Source organism: Echinococcus granulosus (assembly GCF_000524195.1).
Source record: "Echinococcus granulosus chromosome Unknown EG_S00031, whole genome shotgun sequence".
NCBI classification, from domain to species: domain Eukaryota; kingdom Metazoa; phylum Platyhelminthes; class Cestoda; order Cyclophyllidea; family Taeniidae; genus Echinococcus; species Echinococcus granulosus.
The window spans coordinates 644,362-670,442 of NW_020170411.1; the positions used below are offsets into that span (position 1 = coordinate 644,362).

Genomic DNA, 26,081 nt, shown 5'->3' on the forward strand with positions numbered 1-26,081 from the left:
ATAAAAGGGTTGAAGTTGACATCTACCTTCGGTATCGATTCCAGTCCCGTGTTCTTCAGAAAAGCTAATAACAACTGAAGCGACACTAACCGTGAACCATTTTGAAGTTTCGTTACGGATCTTTCCTACCCTCCCCCATGGACCTGCCAGTGTTCCTACATCCATCTATGGACACGCATGATAGCGCAATTCCCCCTCCTGATTCAGGTTCCTAAACCAAATGAAACTCCAGATCTAGTTTAACTGCCAAGAGGGATCAGTGACGTTGAGGTCAAATATCTCCTCGGATGCACGCTGATTTGGTGACTGGCACAGTTGGTTCGCGGGTGTTTCTTTACAGCACTGATTACGTTGTAATGGATGACGTGGGAGGTTGACCTGCGGGAGCGCCGGAGACGACACTCACAAGAGGAGGGAAGCTATGTAACACGATAGTGGTTTATCCCTCGGTATTGGTGAGGCCCGACTTTTGTACTTTGAATTAGCCCTCTAGTACCTGGCTAGGTGGGCTGGCCTTTCAAGCCATGCCAATACCCCAAACACCTTCTTTGTGCTGAACATACATTCTACCCGGGTATTGTGTTTCCTTTCGTCTTCAGGGAAGTCTCGGACGCTACGTTAGAGGGTGGTTGTAAAATCATCAAACACTCAGTTCTCAACGGTAGGAAATAATAGAACCCTGGCCACTCTACAAAGTAGCACTGCGTATTGTAGTCTGATAAAACCAAATAAGCGACCTGGTGTGCCATGATGCGATATTATCCATCTTTGGATCAGGTCGGCTAGATCGTTTGTCAAATGTTATATTTTGGAAATTGATTTGATTCTTGTACTGGGCTTTTTTGATTCTAAAAAAGGGCAATTTAATTGCAAAACCAACTACGAAAACTCTTAAAACGCCAATTAGCACTAGTTTGGGGGGTACTCAATATCCTACAAATGAGTTGTTATTAATAATTTCGGTAAGGCTTTTCTTCATTAAAAACCTTGTAATTTAAAGATTGGGTTTAACTTTAAAATGCATAAATATCTTTTGCACGAGCTTTTGTTTGTTTCAAGCCAAGATTTGGATAAAAATTTATGGAACCATTGACCTTAGGTTTGTTTAATCTTTCCAAGCAGTGTAAGCGGCAATTTGTTTTGCGTCATTTTAAACTGTCAGCAATCTTTGTAAATGGAGAAATATCCCGCATTATTAGCAATACTATGTTTTATCAGGGCATCCTTACAGCAGGAACCCACATTATTGGAGGGGTCCGCAGGATCTTGTGTTGACGAATACGGGAAACCGGTGTTCTGCTACCCGCCATTCATTAGTGCCGCAGCGGGCCGTTTAGTAAACGCCTCAAATACCTGTGGCATTGCAAGAAGACAAAAATTTTGTATTCACATGTCGAACGCGGCAATGCCTAGCCGGTGTCAATACTGTGATGCAAGAAATCCTAGCGAAAGTCATGATGCTAGCTTTATGACAGATAGGAATCAAAATAATTGGTGGCAATCTGAAACAATGGATGAGAACCCAAACCTTCATTTTGAGAAACCAGTGACATTAACAATTGATCTGGGTACGTTTGGTCTCGGTTATTGGGTTTTAATGCTTACAATCATGACTGAGAATCCAGCTTTATATGTTTCGTACGTTATTCCATTATACTTCTTCATATACATTAAAAACTAACCCAGGCTCCTTTTATTTGGTTCTTTTTAAATATAATTGAGTGAAGAAACTGCGTGTTAACTGCTCTGAGGCATTTGATGCAGCCGCTGACTCGGGTAATTTACATTTTGTATTCTTTAGTTTGTTTACCATTATGATGGGTTCTAAATAGGTATAGTTTTGATCATAGTCAGTTGCACTCAGCAGAATTCACATGTTTTAGTTTATGCCGCAAAACCACTTTGCTAGGTACCAAGAGGTAAATAACTCCTATTTGTCGCCGGTGATATTGCTTCTAATGAAACTGTTTACTTGATTATACCCGGAGCTGCAGCTCCAAACATTGATTTTTTACGTGGCCACGAATAGCTGCAAATCTAAAAGAGGAATGACTGGCAAATCATTTTTATTCTATGTTGCCTTAATGCAGTTTTAAACCACGACACTTTAGATTAACGCCGCGTTTTATGGCTTACAGTACATTGTATCCATGTTGTCTTTTTACATGTTTTTTGAATGATTGTTCTTAAATATTCTGAACTCTTCAAAATATCTCCTACACCTAAGAATAGCTAGTTTATGGTAGCTTTTTTAAGAAACCTAGTCTTTTTTTAAATTATTTATTCGGTTTTTGTCTATATCTTGATTTTTACTCGAAGATATAGTTCAAACATTTCATTAAAAGGTTGGATAACTGTTTTTCTGCCTATTAATGTGGTTTTTATGTCACATTTGAGTTTATGCTACCTTATAGCATTCAAATGAAAAAGGTGCTACTCATCGTGCCCATTGATTGCAGAGGGAGCTTCGTAGTTTAACGTAACCTTAAAATGACTGCCGTATTCTACTACTTTTCGAGATATCATTAGCTTAAATCTGACCTCCGACCCTGGGAGACAGTAAACATTGCACTTGTTAGAGGTTATGCGATGTAAATCTCATGCTGACGAAATCGCGCACGTGTTTGTGCGCTCGTACGTAACTGACATCTGGCACTTGACAACAGTTAACTCTCCTGGTCATCTCAAATGTTTACGCCCATTCCGGACATAAAGGGTCTAAGGTGGTGTGTGAGGGGTGGAGACTGAAATGAGAAAAGCAACTGTGGGGTGTGCACATAGTTACAGGGTCCTTTAGCACATAAACATACATAAACAGTAAAGACTCGCGGGCCTCAGCCTCTGGGTCCACGGACACTTCAGTTTCTATACAAACGTGTGGATTTACGCAGCTTTTTTTAGCGATTCCTTAGCATGTTGGGTAGTGGAAGTTCTATATCTCTATGGAACACGTTTTTTAAACCCTAGGAAATTGCTGTAGTTAAATTAGTGAAAAGAAACCGTCTTTTGTGAAAGTCCATTGTGACTAATCATTAGAATGTTTATTAGCTTGGCTTTTAAGGTTACTTTTTAATTCAGTGGATTCACACCACAAAAATAAATACGAAAGTATATGCTAGCGTGGTCTTGAAGTGCTAGGACCTCACTCCCATATAAACAGAGGTGTCAAGATCGAGATATTGTAATGGAAAATGTTTGTCTCGAATTTGATGAAAACTTGTTAAATTTTTACAATGGTCTTATTCAGCTATACAAGCGAATGGGAAAGGTCAAAGGCTAAAGAAAAAACTGGTATATAAAGCACTGGACTATGCTGCAAATTCTATATAAACTACTCTTTGAATATTCATAACTTGATACCATTAAATGAATCACTTGTCCACAATTCTTTGGGTTTACAACAGCTTTATCAGTGCTGTCATCCCCCTTTCGATCGCGTAAATCAGTCGACTTCCATCAACTAGGTCGCAAGGCGATGCCACGCGACTTCTGCGGCCCGGGCCAAATTTATAAACTTGGCGGATATTCCCATATTTCAAGTGTAGGGCTTTACAGTGTAAATAATCCCACGTTCTAAGGCAAAACATGGTTAAAGACAAGAAATCTTGTTGTTTGTTTTTTCAAATCACTAAAGACTTGGTTATGTCATTTTTGGTGCATTCCAGACAATTTGTTGTTTGATTTCATAAGGAGGAAACACGTAAATATGCGCTGGCTTTAGTGCGTGAGAATGCTTCAAATATAATCCTCACCTTCTGGAATATAGTAATTTTCCCGTAATTTATTTTAAATTATTATCAATCTAGCATATCGTGTTGAGTCAGTCGGTTTACTCGTTTTATATTCCCTGATAAACTACCAAAGTCCAGCAGTTTTTAAGTGGATTCACAAAAGATCTTATTGTAGAATAGGTATACTTAGGCTCAGTGTCCAAGGTATCATTGGGTTGCCACCACTTGCATCACGCTGTGGGAAAACGGGGCTGAGGTTTTGAGGGCTATTTTAAGGAGAATTCTAAGGGTATGTTTTTATTTCTGAAGGTATGGACTTAAAAGGCAAGAGAGGAAGTTTATCCGGTGCACAGACTTGCCTTCTGTTGTTGGCTTTTCATTGATGTAGTCCCAAAAACAGTAGTGGCACTCTCTAACTTATCTGCAAAACACGAGGCTTATTTTCGACTTCCCTTGGTGAATTTTGATTATTTACGTTGGATTTGAATGTCAGATGTTGCCTTCGCCATCATTTACAGTAAATACGACTGAGCACTGATGTGTAGTGGATGCACCTGTTGATGTGGCGTCATGCTGCTCTCCTACTTGCCAGGAAAGGCAATTTGGTCTGTGAAAATTTACTTCATTATTAATTTCCCCGTGTACCATCATGAATTTCGCGTGCAGCATTCGTGTTCTATTTAGGAAATGTACATGCTTTGCTTTCGTGTATTTAAACCAGGGACGATTTAGCGTAAAACTAAATCTCAATTTGATCATTAATATATCATACTCGACAAAATCACTTTTTCCTGCTGTAATGCGACTTTATATACGCTTTCTCACTTTTAAGCAGTGTTTTTGGACACCTTTTTAGGTGGGCAAATTTTTCGCGAATTTTTTTTGCCTATCAAATAGTTTTATGAGCATAGCATTACCGTCATTGTCAACTCTTGGAAATTTGTGAACTAACTCAACATTGCCTCCAGTGATGTTGACTACTGTGCCATAAGCACTAGGAAAAATTTTGTTTTTCTACTTTTTTATTGTTTTGTGCTAAGACTAACAACTGCGGCAGTTTGGATAAACATTTAGGCAATAAAAATAGGTGAACCAGTCATAATAACTTCACAAAATTTAGGGAATATTCTGTTTTAATGTGGTACGGGATCTTTTGAGTAACAAGCTGCCTTCGTCGACAAAACCACATTGCTGCTGCCGGCCTTAAGGCGGATATTGTAGCATTATACGGTCCAACACTATTGTTGAATCTCTCAAAAAACGGTGCCTTTTGGCAATCGCGTCAGTAATGGGATTTGTGCAATCGTTCTATTTTCCCAAAGGCACCAAATTCTACGTGAACTACGTGTACCTCCAGTTCAAGTCGCCGCGGCCTCACGCAATGGTGATTTACAAAAAGGTGGACGACGAAGCACCTTGGACGCCGTGGGCCTACTTCTCCAGCAACTGCTTAACATACTTCAACATGACCTACGAACCCATGCCGACCTTCTCTCGGCCCGATGATGTCATCTGCCGCGAGGAGTACTCTACCCTCCAGCCGCTTTACGACGGCGAGGTCGTCTTCTCCGTCATCAACGGCCGACCCGGCACCGACGACTTCTTCCATAATCCTATACTTCAGGTTAGTGAGTTAGCCAGCACAGGCTCCTGGGTATTCTTAATTAAAAGTCTAGTGAGGTTGTAGAGGCACCGATATGGGTAGATATTGCACCTGCTTTGATTTGGGTTGAACCCTCGATTTGCCATACTAGAAGGAATCAAAACATGTTGGGATACTTGCTCAAATGGGACTGTATGGATGGATGCTTATTTTCCTAAAAATTAGGATTGGAGCACGGCTAGTCAAATAAAAGTGGAGCTACAGAAGATGCACACCTTCGGTGATGAAGCTAATGCGGAAAGTGACACCCTCTTGACCTACTATTTCGCCATTCGAAAGTTTACCGTCGGTGGTCGGTAAGTACGCCTCTTATTCTTGACTATTTAGCGCCATGCTTTTAACCCCGTACATTATTACTGACGCCAACTACTGAGGATGAAAATCCGGCCTCTGCCATTGCTTCAAGAACTATGACGTCTGAAAAATTAAGCTTACTTCAATTGCGTAGATATAGTTAGGTTTGAAAAAAGATGATATGCTCGTCATCTCTGTTATTTCTTCTGTCTATAAAGTACGTTCCCTTACAACCAGATGCATGTGCAACGGCCACGGTAACGACTGTCGCCCCGTGGGGAGTTACGGTCCAAACCCCAAGTTGGTGTGCGTCTGCGATCCTGCCCACCACACCGCCGGCGACAACTGCGAGCGCTGCGCGCCCGGATATGTAGATGCGCCTTGGCATCAGGCTACACCCGACAATCCTCACGCTTGCAAAGGTGTTCTAACTTCTCTCCTGCTCTCTCTTCTCATGCAGTGCAGCCGGAGTACTACCCTCTCAATTTCCTCTATCCTTGATTTTCATACAGAACCAAGACGACCAGAGACCAGAAGCAAAGAGACCTTCCCTAAATACTCTTGTTTAAAAAAATTACGAATTGAATGACTTAGGCTTTTAAATGTTTTTTTGGAGCACGATCAAGTTTTCTTAAGAGTAAATTTAGGTTCCAGACTGAACTCTGGCCCGAAAACGCCATGACTTAACAGCTTTAAACTTAATGCATTAATAGAAATAACCGGAGACCTAACTAAGACTGAGTACTGTCGCCCCAAAAGGAAATCCTTCTGCTTAGCGATTATCAGTTTCAGATAAACAGCGCGAGTTTTGGAGTTTCTTTCAGATCAAGACCGAATATGAGGCCTTCGTTGTTTTATATTGAACCACTCTTGTTAGCCAACTAAGTGAAATATGAGCAATTAAAATGCCTTATTGGATAAATAAAATCATCCTGAGGTGACGTCTTACTCTTGTTTAAGCCTGCGAGTGCAACGGCAACTCCGAACACTGTGAGTTCGACGAGGCCGAATACCGGACAACGGGATCGGGTGGGATCTGCATTGGTTGCGGCAACAACACGGTAGGAAAACACTGTGAGACCTGTCTACCTAGCCACTATCCCGACCCCGACCGACCCTCCGTCTGTCTCCCCTGTGGTTGTGATCCTATGGGAACGCTGGAGGGTGGAGAGGATAAGTGCTCCACCGACGGACAGTGCAAATGCAAACCGGGCGTTGGGGGCAAACGCTGTGATCACTGCCTTCCCGACCACCATTCTTTCACCTCCAGTGGCTGCCAGTGAGTTCATCGCTTATGCCATCTCATTGATACCTTTTACACCTCTAACCCATACTAATCTGTATTCAACGAATTTTCTAGACCTTGTAATTGCAACGCTGGTGGAAGCTTAAACAATCAACCCCAATGTGATCCCTACACTGGTGAATGCAATTGTAAGGCCAATGTCATTGGCAGGAAGTGTGACAAGTATGCTACTTATTAAGCATAAGTAGGTATATTCCTGAAACGAATATCACAATTGATTGCGCCTGCTTAAGATGCAAACCGGGTACATTTGGAATGATGGACAACGATCCCCTTGGTTGCAAACAGTGCTTCTGTAGTGGCCACTCATCAGAGTGTACACTGGGACGCGAGATCAGTGGAAATGTTGTACCAAGTGAGTTCTACTCTAACCCTGAGGGTAAAGTTAACCACGAATTCTATTGTCTCACCATTGCTCACTTCGTTTCTTCTAGTGGAAGAGAGCGAACTAAAAGCACTTGAGGAGGAGAAAAAGGCCATTTTTAGCTGTCCCAATGGAACTATTCCCTGTTCCGTCTGCTTTAAACAGGGTAAGTCGATTACCATAGTCATTTGTCAATACGTTTGGTGACCTCTTCCTCTGCATGAATTTAGACTACCGTCGAAGTTTCGGAGGGACTATTTTGTAAATTATGCATTTCTCTACAAATACCTGCAACTTTAAATGTATTTTTCAGACAAAAAGACTTTGGATATTGGGTGCACGCAAAACTACAAAGGAGAACTTGAATGTCTCTGCCGAGAAAGACCAAATGATTGTCCATTCTGTCCCAGTGGAGGTTAGTAATGGTCTAGCCTACTTTCTCAATGCTACTGCTACCACTATTTAGTAATTACAGATTTAGTGAGGTTCCAATAGGTGTCTAATTCAGACTCATCGCTCGTGTTATTGTCTTTTCAGTGTGGCTTGATCCTCAAAAAGATATCCGAAAGGAAATTTGCCAATGTCCACAAGGTTACACCGGTCCAAGTTGCGAACAGTGTGTACAGGGCTATCGACGTGAGCCGATCGGTGGTACTACCACAGCTATATGCATCCCCTGCACCTGCAACAATAACTCCGAAATCTGCGACCCTGAAACAGGTCCATTATTCCTGAACGAATGCTCGCCTTTACTACAATTAATGCTACTTTTAATAATTTAGGTAGACGTGCGCTTCTGTTCAAATGATGTATGTTCTTCCTTTTCCGATCCGATCAGGTAAATGCGAATGTCAGCACAATACAGGTGGCCTCTTCTGCGATCGCTGCGCCGATGGTTACTATGGCAACGCGTCTGCTCCCTCTGGCACCAAAGATGCTTGCAAACCTTGTCCATGTCCCCATAGTGCCAAGTGTGTGGAAACATTTCTCCCTCTGGACAAGCACGTCGTAGTTTGCGTTGACTGCCCAAATAATATGACAGGTGAAAATCTTATCAAAGCTCTATTTTTATCTACCAAGCGATTAAAAATAACCATTTCATGTTGATCTAGCGCTTTCTACTCAAAATGGGAAGTGTTTTTGTTTATTTGGTGTTGTATTTGTTCAGCTGTGTTAAACAATGAAGTTTTTATTGTGGTTGATATATATCAGTGGATTTTTGGACATGTGATGCAATATTTTCTCCTCTTAAACAGCTCCAGTCACTAATTGAAGAGAAGACATCCGGTTGAAATAACTCCAATGACTCGACCATTACTTGCTATTGTAAATTACGGAGGTCAATAAATGTTACTGTTGGTGACGTTTTAACAATCTGATTAGCTGAAGGTCTGTTGAATGATTTTGGCCATTTTTTTCAGAGTGACGTGACTTCGTATCTACTTCCCGTGAAAGTTTGCATTCTGATTGTTGGTCCTACGGCAAATAAATGACCTGGGGTGATTTAATTTTATCCAGCATCTACGAGACGCCTCCGCTCAAATTCATACCGTTTCCTCACCAAAGCTGTACCCTCGACTGTACCAAAAGGTTTTTCCAATTTCCAATCTAAATGCAAGATGGTTGAACACTTTTTTTGCTAATTCGAATTTAATTTTAATGAGGAGTTTTCATTGAATCCCTCTTCCCCATTTTCGTGTGTTAGGGAGTATTTAAGGAGGCCTTTTTGTCAGGTAATCGTTCGGCACACATCAGGTTGCCATTCTTTCCAACGCTTTTAGTTTAATTAAAACGGGCAACTTCTAAACGCCTAGATCAAACTGCTCATATTATTAAAGTCATCTTGCTTTTTTGCGCGGATATAGGTTGCCTTAAAACCAAACTAACGCACTCGCGCCGGTAAATATAGCAACCCAACAATTCCCGTGTTTGTTTGTGTGAAGGAAAAGGGATTGCGAAGGTGAAGAGAAAAACAGCCTCTGCATTATAATCAGCGTTCTTAAAGTGAAACCATTACTGATAGCATTTCTGATTATGTTGCAAAAGGTTATTTTTATTAGCTTCATAAGGCATGTACCGATGTCTTTGAATTTTATTTCGCCTCTCCATTTCACTTCGGTACAAGCAGGAAGGCATTTTACAGTTTTCTGCTGAAAAACATCAAATCCGTTGTGTAAAACTGGGGCAGTTATCGGGGTGGGCAGAACAGAAGCTAGAAAACGTTTACCCAAATCGAAAGTTACATGGGGAAAAACAAACTTTGATGGTCTGTTTTGTTTCCTCCCACTTCCTCCCAGCATAGCATTAGTTTAAATTCTATTTGGTTCAAACAGAACAAAACGTTGGTGCTTTGGACTGCCTGATGCATAGCAATAGTTCGGGTGTCTCAGCTTCGCAATAAAGCCGCGGGGCCTGCAATTTGGGCAAAAAATCCACCAGGTTCGATGGATTTGGCTAGAAGTGATTAATTGACGCGCATGCAAACTCACAAAGGAGGCGTCTGTTCAGTCGCATAAGCACGGATTCCTTGTCTTATTTACCTAACCAATGCTTGGTACAGAAACGCAAGCATTGCATAATGCCTTCGTGTTCTGCTTTGCGCTTTCCATCTTTCATGTAACGACGAATAACACTTTTAAAGTTTGTAAGGACAGGAAACTCATTGGCCATTAGTTAGAACCTTACTTAAATTTGCATGCTAGGGTCGTTCAGTAGAAAAATCGTCATTTATTTTATTTATCGGTGATCTGTATGTTCAATTCTCTAGCCCCTTTTTCGACTGTTCACTCATTTCTATATATTTAATACGATATGGTTTTAGTAGACAAAAACTTTTTCTATAGGTCTTGCTCATATTTGCCAAATCAACACGTTTTCTACTATGTTCATGCCAGAAGGGTTGAAAGGAAGTCGGGTTGATAATACCATTCAGGTCAAGTGATTAAGAGCGATTTCGAAGTGGCATTTTTTCACTTACTCGAACGGAACCCTTTCCTTTCTGTTTAAAGACACAAAAAAATGGGTAATAATTGTGTATTCTATGACATTTCGAATTACGCCACCGTCAATATTTATGGATGAGATGGGCCTCTTTTCCTAGGTGTTGTTCACAAACCAATAACTCTATTTAATCATACGGATTGCAACCCAATAAGTTTAAAGTCTTTTAATTAGTCGTGGTGAATGTAGTCCTGACCTTCTGGAGAAAATTGATGGTAGATGCTAATTGGTGATCATGAAATCCCTCATTCGGTGTTTTTATGGCTCCTCAGTAAATAATAGTGGCAAACTGTTCTGAGCGCTTACTTACCAAGGAAAATAGGAACCAATTTGAGCAATTAGGAAGGATATTCCCACCAAGTAAAAGTAGTTGACTAAAATAGGTGACAGACGGTAGTTCTCGTAAAAGAGAGGGCTCCACTCTGTTTGGTGTAAACAGCAATTATCCCATCAACTATGATCACTAAGTTGGTAATTACAATGCGCTCTTTTTACCAAACCCCCTTCGCTGGAATCGTATAATTCTCGCAACTGATAAATTATAATTATTTTTGCATTTTCTTAAATAAGGTCAGCCAGTTGTCAGAACTACTTGTTCTTAAAATTCTGCTTGGGTCATTGCAGCTTACATATTCCGATTGATGCAAAGTGCAGCTTTCATAATATGAGAATTTTTTGTAGCTTTGAGTGAGCGATAGTACTATTGTGTTGAATTTTGTGTGTGGAGCGCATGGAATGAAACTTTTTGGTAGTTTATCTCATTCGGTGATCTTTCGGCCCTCGATGAATACTCGGCCAAAGGTACAACCGGTGGCGTTCTAACAGACAGTCTCTTATTTTATGAATAGGTGATCGTTGTGAAAGATGCGCAGAGAACTTCTTTGGTGACCCCGTGAACGGAATTCCCTGTCACCCCTGCGATTGCTCAAATAACACGGATTTGCGAGCCACCGGCAACTGTGACCCGTAAGTCCCGCATTCCCATCCCTCACACTGCCCCATTTCTATACTCAGTCCTAAAGAACAGCCTCAGTGTTTCTACAAATATTAATAAGAGGAAGTATCAAATTGAAGTCTTTTTCACTTGAGGTAATTATTCAATGACTTCTAGGTCTGGAGAATACTATTTAAAGCTGGAACTCTATATTTCACAAAATTTAGGTGCACCAGATTATATTTCAAATTTGAAAACAAGTTAGCATTTAATTTAATGGAACTGAACTAAGTTAATTGCAAAAGTATAAACGCATGAGCTGAGCAGACCTGATAATCTCTGGTTGCAGGGTAGCAGCAAATATGGTTTGGCTGTCGACATTCAGGTGCCCACGTGTCAATAACCTGGCATTTAGCATTCCGCCTCTCAAATAAAATACCAATCTAAAATAAATTGCTTCACACAAGAGTGGTTGAATGACACACTTGTAAAATATCCAACATTAAGCAAAACGGGGGTCTGCCAGAAGTGTCTATTTGGAACTGCGGGCGATCACTGCGAGAAGTGCCTGCTGGGTTATCGGCGCAACGTAAAGAAGGCAGAGGAGGGCGCTCCGATGGAGGGTAGTGGTGAGACGGAGACAACGTACGCGCGAGGCTGCCAACCCTGCTACTGCGACCCTCGGGGTACCCTCGCCATGCCCGGAGTCGAGGGCACCCTCGGTATTTGCGATGAGGAGACCGGTCAGTGCCCATGCAAACCTGGCGTCACTGGACTCCGCTGTGATCGCTGCCGCGATGGTTTCTATGGTCTCGAATCCGGCAAGGTTGGTAGCTTCCCTCCCTCTGTCCCTCATTCTAGACGGTTGGGATATGCATTCATACTCTTAGTGAGTAATGTGTGCATGAAGAGGTAAATGTATTAGTTTATACCGGAAACCAGGTCCTATTATTTTGCTTTTCCCAAGAGCAATACATAGTTCGAAATGATCCGATGTATCACACCCTTTACCAAACGCATTAACTGTTTTTCTTCCTACCGTGAAAAATTTGATTTTTATTGGAAAATGGCGAGTTTGCAATGCAGTTTTATGGGGTGTTGTTTCGTTTACGCTAGGTGTAAACACACCATCATTATCAGGCAAGTGTTGGGAGGCAGTGACTGATAAAGAAACTAAACTTGATTATGCAAAAGCATTTTAACTCACTGTCGATCCAGAGTGTACATTTTACATGCGTAGCCTTAGCTCTCCATGACTTCCACCCATTTGCATAAACCCTTGGGCCCTACGCATAACCAGTGGGCTAGAAGGAGGTAAACTTGGCTGCTGGTGCCTGAAGAAAGAGGGGAAGCTAGCTGAATATGACTACGATTCAGAGAAGAACTTAACGCACTCCTGTTGTAGCTTGACAAAGCAATACCATGTAATATGCTTTGATAAGGCGAGTCTTACCGACAGCCCTCAGAATAACCTTTGTCTGAACTGGAATAAGCTGGATTAAGGGTTTTGAGAGCATGAAGCAGGGAAGTTGTGAATGCCAAGTATTCGGTACTTGCCTTACGCCTGCTTCAAAACTGCTTATTTCAAATTTCCAATGAGTGGTGTAATATTCCTCGGCCAAAGTTTGCAAAAAAATTTCAAAACCCAAATTTCGTGATTTTAATTTACCAGTCTACTTTTTTTCATTGAGTACTATAAGGTATAACTGATTCGATAAACACGTTTAAACTGTCTCATGATGTTATTTAGACGCACTAAAAACAAATTCTAGGGCGTAGTAACAATAATACTCCAATACAAAGGATAATCACCCCATTCTATTACATTTCGGTGGCTTTGATGTACTGTGATGTTCGCACGAACATGAAGAATGCAATTGAATGAAGTACGGTGGTCAAATGAATCAACCGCACTTGTACAATCGATGGATAAATGAATCTACTTTTGTATTCAGCTTTGAAGTACCTACTTTCCAGAGGAAATGTGTGGAGATTAATCAGTCAGGTAGGGTAGCGATTTACGGTAGATCAGGTGAATACAGGGAGTAACTCAAGGATTGCGTGGTTTAACTCGTAAACTGAAAAAAAGGAAAATTGAACACGGTTTATTTGTTGTGCAGGTATTGAGGAGATGCGAAACGATTACTGGGGAAATCTCAGGATTATCAGTAGGGAGTCAAGCAGGGGATGATTAACATTTTTGGCCATTGGTGATAACCCTGGATTTTTTAGTAAGTAATTAGAGTTGGATGCATCATCAACTGGACAATTAGCTGAGTAGTCTCATCGGCGTCTTGTAAAACATGCGCATGTACTACGACAAACTAGTCTATGGGGTTGTGTTTTAAACGGATCATTTTTGGATTAAGTGAGTTTATTTCTCCGTAAATTTGTTGTAAGAATGTTGAAGGAGAGAATTCTATTTTTATTCATGATTTCTTTATTTTCCTTTCACCCCATCATCATCCTAAAATAACTTTTTGGTATAACGGACCTTAGATTACTAATGGAATTAAGGCGTGGACTCGTTCCCTTGACCAAGTACATAACATGCATCTATCCTACCACTTGAAATCTCTTCTGTTCCCCTTGCAGTACAGCCAGACAAGTTGCAATCTCCTAACAATCTCAAATGCTAAAGTAAACTAGCGTGTTTTGGGGTGACCCTATTCTGAGTTAGATGTCCCCAAAGGCGGCCTTGTAAGGAAACGCGCGCCTGGGCGCACACACGCACTCCCATGCGCCCCTTCCCCCCTCCCCCCGTAAGGAGTGGCTGCGGAGTGGAGAAGGCGTGCCCTGTTTGGGTGCTTTCTGGGACGACGAAAATCAGGGCCAATTGCTTCATTCCTTCTCCTCGGCGTGAATTGTTCCACGCCAGTGGCCGCCTCGGCTCTCTTCAAATTAGCCACTGTCAATATCCACGTCATGTATTTGAGCATTCCGAAGCGTTTCTAAAATCTTCCAAAATAAACCTACCTTAATATGTTTTTTGTTTTATAAAGTGTTACATAAGTTGTTAATAAGTTCAGAGACTGAAAATTCCTCCTGATTAAGTAGTTCTTAGGTATAGCTGCGCTTATTCCTCACTCCAACTCGGTTATCATTTCTTATTCACAAGAACGATTGTTATTGTATGTATTGCAGGGCTGCACGGAGTGTGGCTGCAGTCCAAGGGGTTCCAAGGTGGAGTCGTGCGAACCCTACACGGGCCAGTGTAACTGCCTGCCCTTTACGACGGGTCGGACGTGTGATGAGTGTTTGCCGGGCTACTTCAACCTCACCACGGGCGTGGGCTGTCAGGACTGCGGATGTCACCCCTACGGATCCACCCACCGCCAGTGCAACCCCAATGGACAGTGTTCCTGCCGATCATTCGCCATTGGGAAGAAGTGCGACCAGTGCGAGGTGAGCCGCAGTCCATTTTATGAACACGCAGAATAGACGAGGGTGCATCAACAAAATTTGGCATCGTACGCGGTAATTCATGCAACGTAAATAGCGAAACTGAAGGTGTAATTTGAGGATAGTGATTAATTTAGACAGCATTTTCGTTGTGCTTAGCTTATTGTGGTTTTGGCTGAGTACATCGAATGAGAATTGATAACAATAAAAGTCCTTTTAGATGAAAGTAGGAACGTTCTTTTTTGGCTTCCATTAACCATGATAGGGAACAAGATTTCATTGTGACCTCTCAAATAGGCCCCACGTCCTCATTGCACTTTCCAGACTCTGTGTAGTAATCAATCTTCAGCAACATCAAGTGACTTGAAACTCATTATAATCCTCTTCAAAACAGGTTTCAAGAAAATTTTAAGTAGTAAACTTATTTTTAACAAATGAAGGCTTACCCTTTCAACCAGTACTCTGAGATGTGGGCGTTAATATGTACTACCAGGTAATATATTTCTCTCATGAATGAAACCAAATAATAAATTTCCTCCAGATTTCAGCCGCGAATATCACTGTCAGACTATTTACTAGTTCCGATTAGCAACACCTCCATGCTTGTTCTTTGTACATAAAACTGATTTTAACGCCAACTTATTTTCTCAAGCCGTTTGTATTTGATTACACCATTTACTGATTCGGGGACGGAATGACACTGGTCCTTATCCCCACGCCCATGGGGGTCGTCCTTCAAATATGCATCAAAAGATATTCCTCTTAATGCCACCATCAGCGATTGTTAATAAAACGTGTGAAGGTGCATTCGACGGCTTGGGTGAGGCTGCAAGAAGAGCACTGCACTGTCATTATTGCAAAAAAAACACCTTACTATAGTAAGAAGTACAATATTTTTCACAGGAAAATCGCTACGACCTCAGCGCGGGCTGTCTGCCCTGTCCGCCTTGCTATGGCCTTGTGCAAAAACACGTCCACGAGCTGCAGAAGAAGCTATCGGAAGTATTTGGCAGCGGTGATGGTCCCGATCTTGATGACAGCGGCGACACTTCCAAACTCTACGAGCAAATGAAAAAGCTCAACAAAACCGTTCAAGAAGCCTACAATGCTGTTTTGCAGAACAGTCTTGGTAGGTTTCCAAATGTCAATACAAAGGCGAATATCACTTCCTCAAATGCTTGTTGCGATTAGAAAGAGAGGATACAACTCCTCTATTTTTGTCTTTTATTTATTCAGTCAGTTCTGCTATCACAAATGCCGAACATCTGGAGGCTACGGCTGAAGAGCTCCTGAAACGTGCATCAGACCTTACCAGGGAGTTGGAGGAATACGCAATGCATAAGGTTAGCTCAAGAGACCCCTTTGACTCCTCTTAATTAAGACTTCTGAAGCTAAAGTGCTTCCCCTCATGATATCTTCTTCCACTGTTAAAATATTCGTCTGGCTTAATAGGTCTAATGTTTTATTAAGTAGCACTACAATTGCTGTCTCTTTATCAAGGTTTTACCTTCCAATTTTCTTTTAACAACGCTTCAGCTCTATTTTTGTAAATCTTCGAATGATCCCACAGGTGGTACATTTTGGCACTACAACTTTAATGGAGGAGGTCCTCAACCTCTCTTCTTCGTCCACCCAATTCAGCAGCACGGATTTACTTCAAAACTCAAACCTCAAATTCAGGCTTGATTAATTTTGTTAGTAATATCCCGGTAGTGGAAATACGGGTCGCTGGTCTCAACAGGACAATTTCTGAATCGTTATTTCTTAGGCTATCGATGTTTGAATGGATATACGTATTTTTATTTCACTTTACTTTTTGAGATAGATTGAGATACATTTAAGACAACATTTTGGGAAGCTCAAAATACTGTCGTAGTAGTACTCAAAATCTTTGCAGAAGTTTCACAAATTTAACCTACTCTAATTATTCAGCATTCGTAGAATTGTTTGGAAAAAAAATTATTAGGTGGACTTTAATTGTGTAAGACGATACTCGCCAAAATTCGGCGCGACTCAGTTTTCGCGAGGGATGCAATTCATTAACAGCCATTTGGCACATTCAGCCCTGTCTTACATTTGGTCGGTGTATGGGTTCGGGTGAACATAATTTAATGGGTATTCCGAACTTCAACTTGTTGTTGTTGTTGCCGATGCTATTTATGCGGAGAGCGGCAGTCTCACCTCGTGACCAGTCCGGTCTCCCTACCTCAGTAAACGACAGGTCAACCCGTTTCCCATTCACACGTGATTTGCTTGTCAGCTCACGTAGGCTGACATATTGCTAATTGGATTGCAATTTTACATCAGTAGTGGGTATATAGATAGATCGCCAAGCCCAAATGGGCATAGCAAGTGTTCGGTGTCAATCAAGCGCTCTTGATCGCCTGATTTGAGGATGCATGTACGATTTTGGGGTAATGAGTTTGCTAGATAACTGGAGCAAAACAACTAACCTGCAAATCGCCAGCCCTCGACCCACTTACAACCCCTACTGGGCCAGCTACAGGTCGTGGGATGAATTGAGGGGAATGTGTTTATGTCAAAAATGATGTATGACAAATTCCTTGGAGGAGTCTTATTCTGGATCAACATCTCCTTGACCTTCCATGGCAGATAATCCTGTTGACAACATAGCTTTTTCCCGCCCTCAGCAAGACAATGTTGGCGTGGATTGTTATTTTAAAATTGTAAAACAGTTCACTTTCTTCAGTTTTTTTAATGAAATGAAGTAAATTTGCCCAACATATTTTAATGGAAACGGCAGTGACACCATCTTGCAGGTAGGTGGTGCTTGTTTTAACTTGCTAAAAAATATTTAAAAAACCAGCAGCTACCTTACATAATTTTTTGCTTCGTTTGTCCGCACACTTTGCCAGAGATAAGGAAGTAGTGAGAATTTAGTCTTGCCTTTATGACCTTGAGATTAGCATAAAAGTTTCGAGAACGCATCAACAATCCGTCCATCCGACCAAGGCAACGCTTCCTTTAACCCATTGTCTTTCCATTAGCAGTGGCTAAACTGTACTTGCTTAAGTCCCCACTCTGCACAATTATGGAAATTCTATTGCCCTTTTGCTGTCATCATCGTCATCGCCATAAGATGTTTAAATAGGGATGTTGGGGTAAGACTTCTTGCAAAACAAAAGTTTTCAAGCGGCAAAAGAGTGAAATACATTTCCCCGTGTTTCAGAAATGCATTTAAAGCATTCTTGGGTAAGCACAAACAGTGTGCAATTCGACCAGATCACACAGTGTACCTCAAAAAAATATTACACCTGAGATAGTCTCAGATTTTCATTATAGAGGAACTTTGATGGCGAATCTGGTGGGCGAAAATTCATATTTTAAATGAACTACGAGGCATGAAAAGTGCCCTTGTCCATAACTGTACCACTGGTTTAATGCCCAAAATGCGAAAAAATGTTGACATTTTTGTCCGTCAGGAAATTTGCGAGACAAGATCTAAGCCAATAAAACTTACACTCAGGGAACCTTCCGCTCATGTCAAGTCGGCAATTTACAGTGTTGACTTGCGATTTTTAAGCATCAAGAATTTGAAGGTGACGGAAGTACATGACCATGCAAAGTGGTTACTTCAGTACGGAACGGCTCATTATTCCAGGAATGGCTCCAATCTTAGTTTTACTATTTCACTTTCGACACCTTTTTGGTCAATCAAATCTGTTGGTAAAGCGCATCTATTAGCAATGAATTTTAATGCAGTTCCGGATAATGTTTTATTTTTTCCTATTTTCAAAGGGACTATGAGCCTGACTTGAATGTTGTAATTTAGTCTATATGTTTACCTTTTAAGCCCTCTGGTACTAATGCAGGGTATTTTTTCGTCAGAAGCCAACTTTAGTTTGGATTTGAAAATGCTTAAATAGGATCATGACTGCAGTAGATTTGTTACTCAAAAATTACCTGCAGAGACAAGTGAAATTTGGAATACGATAATCCTCCTAATTACTGCACGGTTTGTACTGTTAGAAGATATGGAGAGATAATGGCTTAAGTGTGGCCACTTTTTCCACTTAAAGTAATTCAGTGGCATCAAACGGGTGTGGTTGTAATGTTGCATTTAATGAAAAATCTGCATCGCCAACAGCCCTCATGCATGCGTCCGGATCTACCGCAACGATTGGACTCGTTGAAACGCAATCTGGGCAAACTAGACGAGCGGATCAAAACAGTGGGTCAACGAGAACTGGATAGTTTCGCTGAGAAAGTGGGTGCCTCCGTAAATAGAGACAGCACTCTGACCGAACAAGTGCACAATGCAACCGAAACTGTCAAACCGTGGGTTCTGTTTATAAATTCTCCCATAAAATCCCCTATTTCACTCAGATTTACCTTCAATTTCCTCTGTAATAGATGACCCCTTATTCACCAATTTTCCATGATGCACTTTTTATCTTACCCCAAAGCAGACCGATTGTCATTTTTTAATTTCGACGGATTTCTATCACTTCTTTTTTTACAAATGAAGCGAATATAATTTATACATCCCAAGGGAAAAAAGGTAACGCACGATCGAACAAGACCACCGGCTTTAAATGCTGTTCCTGACTATGGGTACACAAAAAATTTTACATCCATTACCTTAAAAACTGCACGGTAATGAAGGTATTGATACGAAGTGAAATCCAACACAAGCTTCGTTATCAGCCATTAAATTTTACCTTGATATTATCGGAAATAAACTACTTGAATTTTCATGAATTACTAAATATGCATGCCTTCAAAACTACTTTCTGTCTGGTGCACGTTCAATGGGTTTGTTGTAAATTGCATTTCAGTCTCAAAGAAGAGGCTTCCAAACTGCGAAAGACAGTCCAAGATATTGACACAATCCTTCGTTTTATTGAATTCGATGCTGATAAACTGGGGCAAAGTACTCACAAAGCTTTTGAACGACTCAATTCGGAACTTAGCAGGTGCACTTTTACCTTTGCCTTTTTACGTGTTTTTGGGATAGCTTTAAATGCTGGTACCTTCAGTGTAGTTAGTCAGAATAACATTTCAAACTAACTTGCAGTGATCTTGTTTGGTAACCCTTACCACTTTTTTGGTGGCTGCGACATTACGAAAGCTAAACTGTGAGGTGACATTGTCCCTTAGATTGAAGGAAGTTATGGCGGTCCAGAAGGGCTCTCTCAAAGGCAAGATTGACCACGTGCAGTTCCTAACTTTGGAGCAACGTCAGCGATTGACAAAACTATTTGATACTTTGAAGAAGGTGCCAGACGTGAGTGCTGAGCAGTCCAGGTTGGAAGAAATCCTTGAGGACTGGACTGCATCTCTCAATAAGGTAAATCAATTTTCCCTACTATAATGCATGTTTTTCAATGAAGTTTGTGAGGATTTAGCATTCAAAATCTACTGATGATCCATGAATGCCTGTAAACGCTAAATTTTTTAAAGTTGTCAATTAAAAGGCCCGAATTTAGCAAATGTGATCGTTTAACTCCATTGAACCCCTTTTACAAAAGCTTAAAGCCTCAACTTCGTGCAAGGTGTGTGGCTTTAGGCTATCCACATAACCTTTCTGTCTCTCCATTGTTTACCGACTGTTGACGTTGTGGATGCTGGTACTGTCTGAGTGATAATTTATTATTTATCATTGTTTTTTGAAGAATAAATTACTTTTATTGACTTGCCCAGCGTCACTCCATGTCATCAGGAGGTAAACAAGGCAAGTGTTTTAAGTACTCCGTTATTTTAGCGACAAGTGGGGCGATGCTGTAGCTTTTGTGTAAACCTTTGTTGAGTGCCTATTGGCCGAACGATTATCGCTAAAAAGATGTTTTAATTCTTTTTTTTTAACCGGGGAATGCTTTTTCGGTTTAAAATTAGCATCTTAAATCCCATTTTCTTATTTTATGGCCATTTCAAGACAATAGACTTAATAAGTTCCCAAATTTGATGGCTCCATGAGATAAACTGGCCACGCTTTAATCGGATCGTTGAATTTAATCTTCTGGATTGGTGATGATTTGTACAGTTTGGCGAGTTTGGAAGCATATTTCTCACCAAATCGGTTCTGTATTTATCCTTTGAAAATGGGAAGACGATAACTCAGTCATTTAACGAAAATGAGCTGCAAATGAGTCCTCTGTTCCGACTGCGCATAAAAAATGCAAATATGAAAGTGTTGGATACACTTTGAACTAAGATCTTAGTTTACTGGCAGCCACTTGCCTCCTCTTACTCATAATCGCGATTCCTCACGATAGACGCAATTTACACTTTGAACTCAGCGCCATAGCAAATCAAGCCAAACCGTCCATTTCGAAACAAATTCATAGGTGCTCTGATCGACTACTTGTTCAGCTTTGATGAGTGAGGCTACTTTGATGCAGTTTTTATTCTATGATATGCACTATTGGCATGGTTTGGGGTGTCGTAACAATCAGTCTAACTACCAAACTAGGAAAATCCAACAGTCAAAACAGCTACTGCTGACAGATGCGAAACCCCCATAAATTCTGCCTTGCTGGGGCATCTTACGGTGCTTGCATAAAGATATGACAGCAGACATAAAATGAAGTCAGGCCTTACTGATGCATGGTATATTTCACTTAGGAATAAAATAGGCAATCTACAAGCAGTTCGATAAGACGCCATCAATTTTGCCATAGATTGGTTGATTATACAGTCAAATTTCATGGGATTCAGGGTGAAGCGCTAATGATGACCGAAGAAACATGATTTCCCTCCCATTATTTTATAGCCTTTCACAAGTAAAGTATCTAAGCAATGAACTTAAACGCTTAAGAAGCCCTTTACGTAGACTATCCATCCCTCAAATCGACATAGCACAGTTTGGCATAGTTTGATTAATAGTTTTGCTGTCATTCCACGTAGCTATGGTTTTTTTTTTCGAAACGCTGTGGCTAATTTATGTTTTGTGTCATTTGTTTCTATCTCGGGTACACTTCATCAAGCCTGTTAATCGCTGCGGCGACTAGGTCGGCGGTCATGATAACCTACCTGCAAATCCATCAATGCCTTTTCATTCGCATTTATTTCTAATCTAGAGGTATTTCAAGTCGCCTTTTGACTTTCATTTCACCTCTTCATTCGTTAATCGCTTTTTCGCTTTGTTTCCACTCTTACCAGGATTAGAGAATTTACTCCAGACCCAAGTGATGTCATCTCGTAGGAAGTTGATATACTAGAGAGCTTCAAAAATACATTAGTAGATTATCAATGCAACAGCTTGATTTTTCTGGTGCTGGCAAAGCTCATAACATTTCTTCTGACAAAATCCAACACTTCTACATACACTTTATCAGAAAGCATCCAAAGTAAATTACCTTTCCTCGTGATCTCTGCCACTTATATGATTTGTTTTTAACCCCAAATTTAGTCTCGCGATTTGAAAATAATGCTTGAGACTGAGACGAGCGTGATTGAGGATCACATTGAGAAAATGCGGCGAGGTCGGGATCGTCTGATAGCCGCCCTGGCCAGACAGACGCCGGTGGCAGAGGAAAAGGCACGAATTGTAGAGCGCCTCAAACACCTGCTCAATAAATCCGAAACAGCCGTTCAAACCGCCCGAAAGGCTGTGAGGGATGCTAAGCAGCAACTAGAGGATCTCACAGGTACAATTATTCAAATGAATTGACTATGGTGGTTCCTGTACCCTCACTCAGTCAGTAATAAATGCTCCTGCTAGTCGAGATGCCATGGAACCTAATCCATTATGGCGAATAAATAGTCAATTTTTTGTTATCTCAAATTCACCAGGAACCTTTTTCCACTGTCAATAGTTATCCTGTATCCAAAACTGGGCGATTACTGGCATTCGATTGTTCTAGATACTTCGATGAATTTTTTTATTAAGCCAACAGGGTTTGCAATTAGTTCAATTTCCCAAAGTAACAATGTTTTGGGTACTCTTACTGGTGGGGTAGTCATTATTTCTCACATTTATGTATTACATGAGGATGGAATGACCTTGTTAGAAACTCCTCTTGGCACAGGGTCTTTATTGAAATGATGAAATCAGTGATGCGTGCGATTGTTCATCGGTCTAAACATTGCACACCTTCAAGTGCCATTCCATGTAAGGTGTTTGCTTTTTTGACCTCAACATACTGCAAGCTGCAAAACTTGCCACGTTAGCTTCTATTGCATGGGTGGGCCTTGTGCCTCTACGATCGACTACGCCAGTGTGCTCTTCGGTGTGTAGTGTGGTGTTGAAATTTACCTAGTGTTTAATGAAGCGCTAGACAGAGTGGTATCCCAACCCCACATTTTTAGACGAAAAAAACCAAATCCACCTAAGCAGTGCTACATTATTCATGTCTGTTACCATGGTTACATCAATGACGTAGCATAGCCGATTCGAGCGGCTTGCACATCTGTGCAGCCATGTAAACCAAATCCCATTTTCACCCACTTTCACTTTTTAACACAAAATATGCGTTCATTTGCATGCATCAATGAGGGGCAATAAACGTCTTGTACTCTTGCAGATTTCGATGCCTATGTCGGCCGCACCAAACAGGAGTTGGAGGCGATGAGTGTTATTGGCACGGAGATCAGCGAGGACCTCGAAAAAATCGACAGACAGATTCAAGGCATCCATGTTCAAGTTGATGATGCTCTCAATGCAGCTCAAGTCTTACAGACAACTGTAGCTTTTTACGACGACAAAATCAAGAATCTGAAGGATGATGTAAGGGATTTCGTCCTTTGTACCCGAAAGAGTCCTTACTACAAAATGTTTTTTAAGCCGTTTTTTAGTGCATTCCTTAAATCTACCCAGTACCTACCTGGTTTGCGCCACTGAAAGAAATGACACGTCATTTCTTAGCAAGTTTGTTTGCCGTGTTGCATTTGCTATACACATTTAACATCAAATGAAATATTTCCAGACACTAAATTGAGTCCCTCACTTAATGGAATACCTTCACTATCAGTAATATGCCACGAAAGCGGAAACATTACACTCTTATCATCAAAAGGTCGGCAATGCCTACCGATTCTTTCAGTTTTTGTTCGTTGATACTGCATTTCATTTAACAAACAGAGGTTGTTATCGCATATGGGCTCAGACGCCTTGTATGCTTAAGTGTAAATGGCGGGTGAAGGACGTCTCAGCGCGGTGGTACTTACGCCTCCAAAGACGTCGACACTGGAGGCTTGTTTGACCTCTCCGGCTATTAGGTGAATTAATTGGGTGCATGTGTTAATTCTCATCGTAAGGCTGTCAGTGCTGCTGGGTGGGCAGACGTATCCATGCTGCGACCTGGTTTCCGGAGTCGGTGGTTGTGGTTTTGTCTGGTCTACCCTCGGCACAAAAGTAGGGAATGCATGCTACGCTTTCGTTTTGACCTTGTGACCACATCTCGTCGTCTGAAACATGTATTTTGATAATGAGCTGACCTGGGTTTTGGCTATACTTAAGTTGGTTTCCTCAAAATGCGCTTGTCACCTTTCGAGAACAAGCAGTCATGTCTCAAGTCGTAGAAATCACCCAAATACTGACTGTGTTAGTATGTGACTATAAAAACATGGATAAAGTAAGAATTTGAGACCACATTTGTGTTTTACCTTGGAGAGTAATCACGGATTGTATCGGCAAGAGTATTCTAAATTTAGGCATAAAAGGCTCTTCCGAACACATCATGATGAAGTTCACCGGCAAATCAAACAGTTTTATGTAAGGACTAATGCGTGTATATGTGTGCCACTGCTAACAGAGCTACTTAATGCGGTCAAAGTCCACACAACTGACACCACTTGTCTCATTATCACGGAAAAAGCAGTGGTGGGTATTATTTTAGTGTTTGTGGCCTACTGCAGAAGTCGACATTCAACCACATAGATATTAGCATTTTGTACTACTCTCTAATTAGTCAGCCGGTCCGGGCTGGCGTTAGTTAATTCGCATTGACTAACTTTGTAGCAAATGAGGGCATACTTTCAAATTTCCCAAATTGCCTCAATTCCGAACTTAGGCATAGCAGTCTTAATGAGTACCGTGTTAAGCTGATGCGGTGTTTCTCCCCTGTAGGTGGTGAAGCAGATTGAGGAGACAAATGCGCTCAGCAAGAAGCAGGAGGAGGAGGACGACCTATACAGCCAGGTGCAGTACGAGTTCAAGAGTAGTTCCGATGTGTTAGACGCGGTAAGGCCGCAGGCAGAAGTGGTGGTCGAACTCGGCAAAAGGGCCAGCAACGATGTTAGCCAACTGAGCAAGGACATTGATGCTCTGCTCAACAAAATGAAGGAGTTGAAAGACAAAATAAGTAATTTCGGACGCATTCTGCTTACTGAGGTGTTCACTGACTATCTGCATCTCGTGTGGGCGAGTTCGCTTTTAATAGTCTGTCCAACACTTTTCAGATATTTCATAGCTCAATTCCGACTGGCAACATTGCAGTTTTTAGTGCTTAAGTTCGGTATGATATGCTATTGAATGTTAGAAGTGAAATGTGTTTGGGAAAGGATCATTTTGATTAGTCAGGCCATTTCTAGAAAATTAACCACTTTCTGGGATTAATCTGGCTTCAAAAATGGCAGATTTTCTTCCTCAGACTTCAAGCGTCACTTTTCCGAAGAAAAAAGGTGTGTGCTGTCGCAAAGCTGTGACACATTCTCTCTGTGTAAAAGTGTTACCTTAGAGTAGATACGAGACACGTTGCTAGGTTGCCATCTACCACTCGTAAGAACCTCTAAAAGCACTAAGTTGCCTTTCAGAACCGTAGCCACCTTATTTAATATTCATACTGAGAACTTTGAGTTAGGCGTTGTGTTCTCAATTAGTAGTCCAATTCTCGGTATATGTTGTGTGAGAGTGGTTTGTATTTCTAAGATCAGCTGAAGCTATGAATGAATTCTAACCTAACAAATTAGTCATTAATTCACTTTGATTACAGAAAAGACAAAACGGTGAATTATGAATTTGTAGACACCTCATTGAGCAAAATCATGCTCCAAAAAGTGACCTAGTTAAGTTATACTATTAAGTGATTTCAAGAGGAATTTCAACAGTTGAAAATCCCCACCAATCGCTTTCAGCCAAAACAAGTCCGAACAATGGCTACGAGGGCGACGGTGCAGCTCGCTTCAAGGAGATAAAAGAGGAGGCAGAAAATATGAAGATAGCCGAGAGGATTGATCACCTGCGCAAGATAAACTTCTCCCGTGTAGCCGAATTAGAGTACATCCGAGACTACGAGCTGAAGGAGTTCGCTGCCAACACAAAGCACCTCAAGCGGCTGCTCGAGCTGCTGCCTATGCTGAACCACCAGAGGTGCTTCTACTCCGGAAAACACATTGAGGGCAGCCGTCGTAGGAAAAAGCGATCTACCGACAACTCCACAGCTTCCGGTGCTGCTTTTGGTGTCTAAGCTCTACGTCTGGGTTCG

At 41.3% G+C, this 26,081-nt stretch overlaps 1 protein-coding gene across 1 annotated transcript; it reads left to right on the top strand. All coding sequences in view use genetic code 11, as the record gives it.

Moving 5' to 3' along the window:
* Positions 1-1,174: 1,174 nt before the first annotated feature.
* EGR_04793 (Laminin subunit gamma-3) lies at positions 1,175-26,063 on the top strand (the record flags this gene model as incomplete). Its single annotated transcript, XM_024494042.1, has 24 exons — positions 1,175-1,638; positions 4,897-5,012; positions 5,054-5,355; positions 5,560-5,690; positions 5,926-6,110; positions 6,649-6,967; positions 7,049-7,156; positions 7,228-7,349; positions 7,429-7,524; positions 7,672-7,773; positions 7,896-8,078; positions 8,197-8,400; positions 11,207-11,324; positions 11,800-12,118; positions 14,437-14,697; positions 15,598-15,823; positions 15,931-16,037; positions 18,803-18,993; positions 19,494-19,631; positions 19,816-20,005; positions 22,067-22,304; positions 23,181-23,383; positions 24,725-24,959; positions 25,732-26,063. The coding sequence occupies 24 exons, from the start codon at positions 1,175-1,177 to the stop codon at positions 26,061-26,063; spliced, it is 4,890 nt and encodes a 1,629-aa protein (XP_024351607.1).
* Positions 26,064-26,081: the final 18 nt, after the last annotated feature.